Below are 12959 nucleotides of genomic sequence, written 5' to 3'. Positions count from 1 at the left end.
AGATGAAAAAAAATTCAAAAATGACAATATTAGAAAGTAGATGAGGCATCAATGGATTCCAAAATCTCTTGAGAATGCAAATCTGAGCCTTGAAGAAAATGCCACTCAAGAATTGGTTTACTCAAGCATTTGAACTTGATCTCCTACATGAATGACTAGAATTGAGACTCTGAAGTAGACATCTTACATCCGTTCCAACCAGCTAGAAGGAAAGATCCATATCAACATTTAAGATGCAAAGGGATCACTGAGTTATTGCATAAAACTTAAAACCTTACTAAGCTAGGTTGAGTTGCAAGACCTTGTCGAGTAAGGTTGGGATACACTAAAATATTGTGTGGACACCAAGATATGAATCGAGCATTAAGGTTGAATTGAGTGGAAGATAGTCTATCACTGAATGTGCAATCATACCAAGCATTTATGGTGATTGAAAAGAGAAAATTTCTTAAAGGGAAGGAAATCAAATTAATTTATCACCATGAATTTTTTAAGAGCTATTTGCAAAGGGTGATTTCTGTGCTTCCAAGTGATATGTTTGTTTGTTGTTGAAGATCTTCATATTTTCATAAACTCTATCAAGCATGGCATCTTCTAGTAGCAAAAATAGGAAAGGATCTGAGATGTTAGTTTGAGGAGTTGGTTGGAAGGCACCAGACTTCAAGTTGAGTTTGAAAATTATAGAAGCACTTGACCTAACTAGAGCTCAGTAGTAGATTCCACCAAAGCTATTACTCGTTAGCAATATTCATTCACATTTTTGCTATTTAGTGCAAGAAATTAGAACCCTAGAGATGGATGAGACTCTAAAAATGTTATGTGTGAATGGTGCATTGAAACCTGAGCATCAACATTTGGAGACCAAGAGTTTAATACACATTCTATATATGCCTTGAGACTTTCAAATAAAATGGATAAGGTTTATTATTAGCCATGTACACAATGGGTAACTATGGTTGGAGCAGCCTATTCAAATAACAAAGAAAAGTATTCATCAAATCACAGGGCTCCCAATGTTGAACAAAGAAAAGACTATCAAAACCCTAAGTCAGGTAGAACTGGAAAGCAAAACTCTTGCCAAGTGGGATGGAAGAGGTATGAAGATCAGTAGTGCAACCAACATGAAGCTGAAATTGGGAAGTCATGTGATCACTCATAAGATCTATAGCTCCAGTCATCTCAATAGCATGTCATGTGAGGCATTTGATCTGGCTCTCAAGGTAGTGAAGAACAACATGTCCTTCAACCTTGCCGATCTAATGCTAAAACATTTCAACAAGAACATGGAGAGCATTAGGACTTCAAAGAACAATCTGTGTAAGTTTGGTTCACACTTAACTTGTTTATTCTTCTTTGTGCAAAAGCTTTTTCCTTCAAAAGGTTCAATCATATGGAGAAAAGATGTACTAGTGTTGTATCAGATTAATGAATATATAGCAGAGATGCATGATAACTTTACTAGTATCATGGACAATTAATTTGATTCATTCAAGGAAAAGATGAATAGTAGATATAGAATTCCAAAGAAACTTATAGAAGATTACAAGGATAATGTTTTTTTTATGGTAGATTATGAAAAAGTGTACATTCAAGTAGTCAAACCTAGAGTTGTGTGGGTTAAGCCTCTAAGCTATGAGGTTAACATTGATGACACCAAGGATATCATTGAGGCACTTTTGAATGAACTTGTGGATCCCAAGGCCACATATTTTGGTACTTTTGATGAAGCCAAAGCTAGAATAGAACTTGAAATCAGGATTCTTCAAGTAGTCAATAAATAAAAGAAGAGGATAGAAAAACTAAGGTAAGAAATTTCTACTCTCCTGTTGACAGAAGGAAAAGGAAATGATGTGGAAGAAGATGATGAATAAATGAAGCAGATGAAACAAAGTCTCAAGAGGAACAACCTATAAGGAAGAAGGGCAAGGTCATCATTACCCAACCCACCAATTCATCTACTACAGTATTCACAAGAAGAGCATCTAGATCAAAAAGGTAATTGAAATTAGGTGAGGAGGATGCTAAGGAAATTATTTTCAAGAAACCTCCACCTACATTTTAGGAAAAATTAAAGGAAATTGAAGGAGGAGTTGGAATGGAAACCTTCAAATCTCTTAGATATGAGACTAGGATTGCGGATGAGAAGAAGCAAGTTGAAGACATGATGATGTCAAATCTAGGTAAATGGAAATACTCACCTGATCAATTTGTACAACAAATTCCCAATAAGCTTATGTAAGCAATCAAGCCAAGATGGAAAAATGCTAAGAAAACTGCAAAAGATATATTTGACCAGACTCTAAGGTAGCTCATGTTGAATCTTAGTGACAAAGAGGTGAAAGAATCCATGAAGAAAAATGAGGAAAAGTTCACTCCAAAATTCAACACATGCATGATATTGGTAAATGACATTGAACATGTGGTGAAGATAGCTACAACTACATGGACGAATATTTACAAACTTTATCAACTGGGTGATTTTGTTGTCCATGTTAGTGACATAGATGATGAAGATGATAAAGAAGATAATGACAATAATGATGAAGAAGATGTAGAAATAGATGATGTAAATCTAGATGATGAGGAGCAAAAATAGGAAGCTACAAAGAAGAGACTCCTTGAGATTCAGAGTATTGAGGAAACCAACTCAGAAAAAATTATAGCAGCAGTGATGGCCTCATTTCCTCACTCTTTGAGAAAATCTTTAATACCATCAAGCTCAGAGAAAGCTTCTACTGAGTTGGTTGTGGCAACCACTGCAAAACCATACACCCAACCGATATCTACACTTGTTTAGCTGAGTACCATATTGATTGAAGTGATTAGGACTTCATCTACCAAGAAGCTAATGCTTCCTCCATCATCAAATTTGGCTACATAGCAACTAGGTATTTCTACGATTAGTGCAATATCTACTTTTTTTGCTAGCCCTTCTATTTCTACTGTTGTTACAGTTCCAAGTATGCAAATAGTAAGTACAAAGATAGTTAAGAGCAAGCCTCAACCAAGTACTAAAGTTTCAAGAAAAGATAAGGGTAAAGAAGAAGACATTGATCTTGATGAGGATATAGTCATCCTAAATTCAAATATATCTACTTTGAATCCTAATCAAATGAACATCATAGGTGAACTATTGCAAAAGAAAGCTAAGCAACGAAAGCTTAGAGAACAGAAAAGCAGAGAAAACCAAATGCTTGAAGATGTGAAAAACATACTTGTAGATGCACTAAGCACTGAGGTTGATAGTACACAACCTATTTTGGTTTAGTTAGTAGAAATCATCTAGAAATTTAATCAAGATCTGAATGGATGAGAAAATTTTCTACAAAGAGTAGAGAGGAAATTTGAGAACAAAGTATTGGAGCAAGTTGCACTAAAAATTGTAATAAATCAAGTAGAATTGTCTACTATTCTCAGCTCATTAGAAACCTCTGAAAATAATGTTACTTCATTATTCAACAAGTTGTGTGATACATCTATCTTCACCCAGGGAATCAAAGATAAACTATCTAAGATGAAAACTTGTTCAGGCAAGTGCACACCAGTTGTCACTTGACCCAAGCTATAGTTCTACTCACTATTCAAAGATCAAATTTTTGACTAATTTGCAAGTAGAATTATTAAGGGGAGAAACCAAGATTAGGACCACACTTTTAGACATCTAAGGCATGATTCTCCCAAACATGATGCATTAATGAAATACATTGCACATGCCAAAACTCTCATCCATGACAATAACTTCTCCATAGCTGATCACATAATGGAGTTATTAGCAGAAGTATAGATTGCACTTCATGCAAGCAAGATGTTACAAAAAAATTGGGACAAGACAATGGCATTGATTTTGAAGGTACATTCTGACTTCTTGTCACATTTTTGCATCACCATGTAGCATACACCTTTGCATTTGTGTCAAAAAGGGGCAAAAGATATGATTTATAAAGGGGAGAAAATAAGATAGGAGATATATGTATATAGTGAGAAAAGTATAATATGTGTATATATGTATGGGGGAGAAACATAATATTATGCATATACATGTACAAATAATCAGAAAACATTCCTTACGAAATAAATTTTGAAAAATCTCAAAAATAGAGTATGTTACTAAGTTGGAGACACAGGATAGAGACAAAAGAATGTTTTCGACTTGAAATTTTGAGAATTTAGTTTTTATTGATAAGTGTTTTTGTCACTAATGCCAAAGGGGGAGATTGTTGACATTATGGTCATGTTTGTTTATTAGTGACTCACACTTAGTCAAATGATTAGTAGCTATTGAGCTTATCTTGCAGTTTATAACTTGTTCATTGAGTAATCTAGGTTCTACTGAGTTCTACAATTGCTATCGAGTTCTAGAATTAGTGTTTAGTTCACACTGAGCAGTATCTACTGAGTTGATAAGTAGCAATGCAAACTGAGCTTCATAGTATTAACCAAGTTTCACAATGTCAACCATGGTCTCTAGTGTCTACTGAGTTCGTAGTGTCAGTGATGTGAATCTAGTGTTGACCAAGCCAAGAAGTGTCAACCAAGAGATTTAGTTTATACCGAGCTTACAGTGTTAGTGTTGACCAAGCCATGTAGTGTCAACCAAGTGATTCAATTTATATGTTGAGTTTCACAATATTCACCGAGTCACTAATGCTAACAGAGTTTAGACTACTTGGAAGTGATTAGTATGAACCAAGCTTCTATGTCTACCAAGTGCATGACGATGTTGAGTGTTGAAAATGGTTGTCGAGTATCAGAACCTCACTGAGTTTGTCTCCAGAACCCAAGAACTAGCAGTTGAGTAGACTTTGTGTACTTTGGTGAAACTTGTATTGTAGCTGACTTTGATGAATTGTAATTTGGATTGGTATATATGTAATGTATTTCATCACATCCAAATATGTGAGAAAATAATAAGAAAAAAGTATGAAGAGTAGAAATGCAAATTAAGAAGGCTACAAGTAGTATAAGAAGCAAAAAAATTTATCTATCACAACAAGGTGATCATTACACTTCAAAGGAATCTCAACTAGCAAATTAGAGTTTCAGATTATAGATCAATCACTGGTTCATCCTAATAGGTGGAATAGTTAAACCCTTTTACAAGGTAGACTTAATAGTCTTTTGCAAATCTCTTTACTAAGTGCATACTTCATTATATATATTGTAAATCCTTTAACAAGGTGGAACTAGTAGTCCTTATTGCTCCTACCAGGGCAGATCATCAGAAGTGATCAATTGTAAGCCTTAACCAACCAACTTTACATTGCAATATTGAATCTTGTAGGTATCATTCCCACCGCAGTTTTACTTTCTATTTGGAAGGTTTCTTGGTCACTATATCTTATGTCAAACTATTATGAATGTTTTAATGCTTTTAGTTTTTTATGCATGCAATCAAATTAGAATATAAATGAAGGATTATTTGGTGAAATAAGATTAAGTTTTATTGGTTCTTGATTCACCCCTCCCCTCTTAGTAACCTAGCCTATCCTATATTTCCAACGATAGGATGTATCAATGGATAAATCTTTAATATCTTCAAGTAAAGTGCCCATAATTGATGAAGAATATTAGGTTGATGATAATTAAGATGAAGCAACAAAAGATACATTTGAGTCTAGACAGCTCTTGGTAGCTCTTGACAAAAATAGGAGGAAAGGAAAGAAGCCAGAGATAGCTAGAGAATTGCCTCTTAGTGACTCATCATAGCTCTTGGTCAGTACATAGAGGTATATAGATAGCTTTAAATGGATCCTAACATAACATAAATATAATATAAACAATTCTAGTGATAGTTTTAAACCTACTCTCACCTCTCTATTGCCAAGAAAGACTAAGAGTCTAAAGGAGATATACCAAGATGAGAGGTACAAAGAATTTTTTTATGAGAACATCTATTTTGCATTATTTTCTCATAGTGATCCACTTTATTTTTAAGAAGCTATTCAAGAAGAAAAATGGTGCAAGGCCATGGATGAGGAATTCGATGCAATAGAGAGAAATAAAACATGGGAGCTAACCGCTTTATCTCCCAAGAAGAAAGTTGATGGAGTAAAATGGGTTTATAAGACCAAGTGCAATGTTGAAGGAAAAATAGATAGACATAAGGCATGATTGGTGGACAAGGGGTATAGACAATAGTTTGGTAGAGATTATGATGTGACATATGCTCCTATTGCATGGAAACCATGTGTGTTATCATAGAAATTGCATCCCAAAATAAATGGAAGGAATTTCAAGTGGATGTGAAGTCTACTTTCTTGAATGGAGTGTTCAAAGAATAGGTTTATATGGAGTAGTCACCTAGTTATGAAGTTTCAAGTGAAGAACACAAGGTGTATAAGATATAAAATGCTCTTTATGGACTAAAACAAGCTCCATTGGCATAGGCAGTAGGATTGACTCATTTTTTTCAGAAATGGCTTTAGCAAAAGTGATGGTGAGCCCACTCTTTAGATCAAGGCAACCAATGGTAAAATTTTAATTGTTATCTTGTATGTAGATGATTTGATTTTTTTTGGGAATGATGATTTCCTTATTACTAATGCTAAAGAGGCTATGAAAAGTGAATTTGAAATGATACATTTGAGACTCTTAAGGTATTTTCTACACATAGAAAGACAAATCCATTGTGGTATTTTTATCTCTCAAGAAAATATGCAAATTGGATCTTGGAGAGATTTGGAATGAAAAATAGTAAGGCAACCCCAATGCCAAAATCCATAGGCCTTAAATTGAGAAAGGAAGATTACAACAATAACATAAATCTAACATTGTACAAAAGTTTGGTTGGAAGCTTGATGTATTTTCTAGCAACCTGACACGATATAATGCACACGAAATGTTTGATTTTTAGACTTATGGGAACACCAAGAGACTCCCATCGGCAAGAAAGAAAGAGGATCCAAAGTATGTGAATGACACAAAAGTATATGGTATTTTGTGTAGTACTAAAAATGATTTTGGGATACTTGGGTACATGGATAGTGATTTGGCAGGAAGTTTGGATGATACGAAGAGCACTTCCAGTTATGTTTTTCATATGGGTTCATGAGTAATCTCATGGGCTTCTAAGAAGCAACTCATACTTTCTCAATCTATAATAGAGGTTGAATATATAACAGCAAATACAACCACCTATCAAGCCATTTGGCTGAGAAAGATCTTGGCAGATTTGAAGGAAGAACATGAGGATAGGACCATAATTTATTGTGATAATATTTTCTCAATAGCTTTGAATAAAATATCACATTTCATTGAAGAAGCAAGCACATTGAAATTAGGTAATGTTTGATTAGTTTTATTTTATGAGTTTGTAGTACTTTACATTTTTATATAAATGTAAAAGCTATTTTCAAATTTAATAGAAAGAAAGAATGAATGAATCTTGCAAAGTTCCAGCTATTGTTTTTTATCTCCATTTTGTTATTCTATTGTGCATTTCTAGAGTTAGAAAAAGAGAGAGAGAGAGAGAGAGAGAGAGAGAGAGAGAGAGAGAGAGAGAGAGAGAGAGAGAGAGAGAGAGAGAGTTTCAAATCTCTGTGTTTGTCCAGATTTGGGGATTTTATTTCTCATACAAATCTTTAGTGAAAAGAGGATTAGCATTATAGAGAATATTTTGTTTGTCATGGATCTACATAAAATTAGAAGGAATAAAAGACCTAGGCCAATCATGACTATCTTAGGATGCAAAGGCAGATCACTGGGGAAGAAGTTGAGGCTAGGTTAGTGAAATTGGAGAATGTGTTAGTGGAAATTATGGAAATATAGTTACCATTGCTAGATAACATCAAAGTATGAAAACTTGACTAGATAGTAAAAGAAGCCACTCTTTGATGGATGGATAAAACAATGAGATCTCATGGACACAACAATGAAGCTAGATTGGTGCTAGTACCACAATCCTCAAATAAAGAGAGCATTGAGGTTAGGCCTTCCACTAGGCCATGAGTAGCTTTTCCCCTTCTACATTTTGAAAAACTAAATGTTGATATTTCAATAGTTGATTTAAACAATAATTTTATTAGATGAACTTTTTGCAAAACATATCAAATTTCTATGACTCTAAATCCAAATCTAGATAATCAAGAGTATAGTTGGAATGGACAAAACCGATTTCCTTAAAATAGACACTTTTTGAAAGATATATAGTGTGTCTCTTGTTTAATTTAATTTTTTGAAGAAAAACATTTTACAATTTTAAATCTAGTTAAATATGATTCAAAATTACTTCTACTTTGACTTTTTAATAGGTTTTTTTTTATGGAAAAAATAAAAACATATTATTTATTCATAACTTTTATATTTTATAATTATATATTATAATTCATTCATAAAAATTACAATTTTATTTAAAATATTATTTTACAATTTTATTAAAAATGCCAATTTATAATTATACATAGATATAATAAATAAAATCATATAATCTTATACCTTTAAAAATCTAAATTGAAAAATTGGTCTAAGAGAACATCAAATTCCAGCCAGGATCTCATTGTTGAACTTCTTTTATTGCAGACTATTAACTTGTGCTGCATGATTTTTGGTGGAATTTAAAGAAAATCAAATTGTTATATATTCGAGATTTTCTTGCTTGATGAATGATGAACTAGAACCAGAGGTGGAAAATACCTACAGATCAAATCCAGAAACAGCCCATTAAAGTTTTTTGTTTCAAGTAATATTGGTCTTGAGTTACAAGATTTAAACAAAATTTCTATTCAAATATTGTTTTCTAAATGTAGACCGTGAAATCTTAAAAGAGGAGTTGCTTCTAGTTTAATTGATTGCATAGATTTTTTTAATGTCCAAAGAATCATTGAATACAAGTCAAGATACTGAGAAACCCAAGGCATTTGAACAATAATATTATAATATAATAATAATATCTAAACATACTACTATAATATAATAATATAATATCTAAGCATACCTGTGCCACAATTATAGGCCCCCCTTGAGAAGCAAAGAGTCTCTCTCTTTTCATCATGTTTGCAATCATTTCTACAAATCTCTGCATCTCTCTCTGATAAAAAACCAGTGGTAATCCACAAATTTACAACAACCAAATTGAGATTTATCATAAACTCAAATACACATCAGAAACGAAATAATAAAGATGACTGTTACCTTGAATGGCTCATTATCTGTTCTAAAAATTATGCCTGGAATTTCACGAAGCCAGTAAGGAAAGCCACTGTCATTCACAGGAAAAGATTTAACAACACTTAAAATGCTGATTCAAAAGTTTGCAAATAATTTAAACCATAAAAATCATTTTCTATATACAAGAACAATCAAATTTAATAGAGTCTCAATATACATATTGAGAATATTATTACATACCCAAAATTCCACTCGGCATCAATGTATGGCCCAAATCTTAGACTCGCATACATTCCTTTGGATTGTATCAGTTTCACAAATCTAACCAGGTCAGACCTTCCCTCAAAATAGAACTGCAATACAAACCTTTAAAATATTATACCATTTTTTAATAATTCTAAGCTTTTAAGTTATCCCATATATCATAAAACATGACTTAGAAACATTATTTTATCTAGAAACTATCGATGATTAAAAATAGATAACAAAATAAATAAATTCAGAATAAAAGCAAACAAATAATTGCTAGGGATTATACAATTCAAAATTATCTAGTTCATCATTATTAGTTTTTTGATGCTTGTTTTAACAGCTTATATAGTCTTTGAAAAAATAATTAATAGAGAATAAGAGATGTGTGTTTGAGAACTATATGTCACCTTTGACTATTTAACACTTTTAGTCTAAGAGTCAAAATTTAGTTTAGTCTTTCTCTTTCAAACTAAATTTACATAACAAGACGACCACAGTGTTTATAGACAACATAGATATATACCCAAAAAAAGAAAATTCTAAATACAACTGCCATCAATATAGAACAAAAACTATTTCTCTTCTTAAAAGAAAACTGAAACTCTCACAAAAATATTAGAAATTAGAAATTTTTTTTTTTAAAAATATAAGAAAAAAAATTAAAACTAAAAAATTAAAAAATTAAAGTTCAAGATTTAAATTAGAAATCTCTACTTTTTATTATTTCTATATTTAAATTAGTATGATTATCCAACAATTAGGAAGAATTAAACATTAGAAATAGAGCAAGATTACGTGGTTAACCAATTCAACTGCATCCATGGAAAAACAGGCATAATATATTTCTTATCGTGTATAAGCTTACAGATTACAATTATCATGTCCAATACATTCAGACGCAATTTGAGGAACATAGAAAGTGTAAAGGCAAAACCAATTGAACTAAATACCCAACATAAATTTTCCAAACTATCTTTATGGATTATAGATTATGAATATTTCATATTTTTAATTAGTTCAATCACCTTTCCTTGCTGTGGCTCATGCATGTTCCAAAACACATATGTCTGAATGCAATTCAATCCCCCTTCTTTTGCTTTGTCTATCAACCCAGGCCACATCTGTCACAACCATTGAACATTCAACTTCAATTTACAAATAAAAAAATTCAATATTTTCTAACAAAGAATCCTCTAAGATTCATAATTATTTAAAAATTAAAATTAAAATAACAGCTGTGCCTTTCATTTGGGAGGCCTTGGTTTTTAGTCTATTCAAGTGCCAATGGTAAATGGTGAGTCTCATCTGAAAGGCCTTGGGAGCTCTTGAGTTCGAATCTACTGAACTTAACGCATAATAATAATTAATCTAATTTTTTTAAAATAAAAATAATAATAATTTGAATACACACCTCAGGAGTACTGCGAGGATAGTGAATTGAACCAGAAATCAGCAGTTTTCTATGACCATTGACAATAAGAGAAGTAGCATCATATGTAACTTCACCTTTTGCCATTTTATAAATACATACCCATGACAAGCATATAAGACTTACAATGATAGCTGCCTTTGAATTTCCCATTCTAATCAGATTTCTTAGTTATCCTTCCTCAACATTATAAGGCTTCAATATATAGACTTGCAATTAGATTATGGTCTCATTTTACTCCAATCTTTCTTTATTATAGAAAGTTATGTCTGTTTTTTTATGGTATTTTAAAGGAAATTACAAGGGAATAGAAAGTTATATGTCTAGTTTTATATGCTTAATTTAGGTTAGAAATTACCATCTCCATATCTTCTGTTATCGTTGAAATAAAGTGTGTGGTAGGTCAGGTTGCATGAGTTTGAGTAGCCGTGACAACGGCCACAAAGCGTGGACGTCAAAAGCATGAGTTGTTTACAACTGTTTGCTTTGTCCACACAAATTTGATGGTAATTAGAATAATAATAAAGGAAAATTTATTCATGAAAATATAATAAATCTATATTTCAAAGTAAATTGATATCTAAAATATGATCATATAGTTACAGTTAAATTGAACTATAAAAATTACAATTAGTTGGAAGAATATTCTGTGTTAATAATTTTCTTTTAATTAGAAGTACTGCTCTTGTCTTATAGTCATATTGTGTGTATTTTTATTTCATAATTTAATCTTTTATCTAATTAATTTTTTATAACCATTTTTGTCAAATGCAACTTGTAATCAGGACCTTCTAAATAAGAAGTTCATAATATATCCATGTGTTGTAGGCTCTTGCCCTCTTGATATTAGAAATCTTAATCATAAGCTATGAAAAAGATTAAAATATGGTATTATAAATGGCAGGTCGACTTTTTCTTTTAACCTCATATCTGCTTCAAAAATTCTAAAAGTTACAAGAACAAATAATATGTTATTCTCATCAAAGTTAATTTGTTTTTTCCTAAATCATATAATTAATTTAATAATATTTTTATCTATTAATAGTAGATTTTTTGGAAACTCATTTTATCTTTTCATATTATCAAATATAATTGAAATCTAAAAATTTCATATCAATATAAACAAAATAGTTGAAAAATGTTCAATAATAAAATTATTCACAAATAAAACCTTTTTTTAAACAAATATGTTTGGTTATATGTATGTATGTATGCATGCCAAAAAGTAGGAATGTAAAAGAAATATTTTTTGCACTCACCCAAAAACTCTTTGCAAACTTTATGGACTTTTTAGTTAGTCAGTCTTCAGTACACGGGGCCGAAGGAAAATTTTGTGGATATAGCCATTGTGGCCATTGTGTATCATGCGTTTTTGATGTATAGCTTTAATGGTAAATACAAATGTGCATAATTCGTGGAACTATTAGATTGTATGAAATTGTCCTATGAAATTAGCAACTCCATTCCCCCATTAAGAGCTTTGAATTGTTTTAGTTTTGTTGACTCTTTGAGACACAAAGCAACGTTCAAAGTTGGTGCTCTTTTACAAGTTATTTCCCATGATCTTGATGTTTCAATCACCATGACCTTTATGTTTCAGTCACCACTATATCAAATGATTTTTTAAATAGTTTGTGCTCTCAGCCTTAGCTTGACAATGAATTGACTTATCCAACTTTGGTGGAGTCTGACTAGGAAGTATTGTGGGTTGCAGCTCCACCCCCAACATTGTCTCTTAATATTATTGACACTAAAGTTCAACACTTAATGGAATTGTCAGAACTAATGCAAATAGAGTAAATAATTCCCTTATAAACCTTCTTCTGATTTGAATTTTGGTAACAAAAGTTTTGAGACTCATTTGGTATTTTTCCACCGTCTCTGGAAGCACTTATATTTGTCAATAGTGGAGATACACCTGTTGGATATGCAATATTCCTAAATATATTACATCAATTGATGTCATCAGTTCTGAAACTTTCTCCCAACTATAACTCCTTGTCCTTTTCTAGTACCTACATGAAAACATAAATTTGAAGTTCAATGATAAGCTCTACAAATACCTTGAAAAAGAAGGTGCACTATAATAAAAATTAACATGATCTTATAAAAACATATAGGAGGGATGACAACATATAAAGCATTCTAGTTGTCAAAAACCATATCAAACCCA

General features: G+C 31.8%; 1 protein-coding gene across 4 annotated transcripts in view; it reads right to left on the bottom strand.

The window, feature by feature from the left end:
* The window catches only part of LOC149554923 (beta-galactosidase 1-like), a 404510-nt gene extending 393531 nt beyond the window's left edge, over positions 1 to 10979 (bottom strand). For 2 of the 4 annotated variants that reach the window (XM_089828928.1, XM_089828927.1), the window contains exons 1-5: positions 10769 to 10979; positions 10383 to 10478; positions 9346 to 9458; positions 9130 to 9196; positions 8933 to 9025 (exon numbers count right to left, since the gene is read on the bottom strand). In XM_089828928.1, the coding sequence (XP_089685054.1) occupies positions 8933 to 9025; positions 9130 to 9196; positions 9346 to 9458; positions 10383 to 10478; positions 10769 to 10939 (540 nt within the window). In that variant the 5' untranslated portion in view covers positions 10940 to 10979. The remainder of the gene's footprint in view (positions 1 to 8932; positions 9026 to 9129; positions 9197 to 9345; positions 9459 to 10382; positions 10479 to 10768) is intronic. The other 2 variants (XM_089828926.1, XM_089828930.1) reach the window with 1 other exon arrangement.
* Between the last annotated feature and the right edge of the window lie 1980 nt (positions 10980 to 12959).

This window comes from Cupressus sempervirens, chromosome 5, assembly GCF_028749045.1.
Source record: "Cupressus sempervirens isolate cs-2001-9-10 chromosome 5, ASM2874904v1, whole genome shotgun sequence".
Lineage (NCBI taxonomy): Eukaryota > Viridiplantae > Streptophyta > Pinopsida > Cupressales > Cupressaceae > Cupressus > Cupressus sempervirens.
Note: the sequence above shows the minus strand (reverse complement) of the source record. Positions and strands in the feature narration are given on the sequence as shown.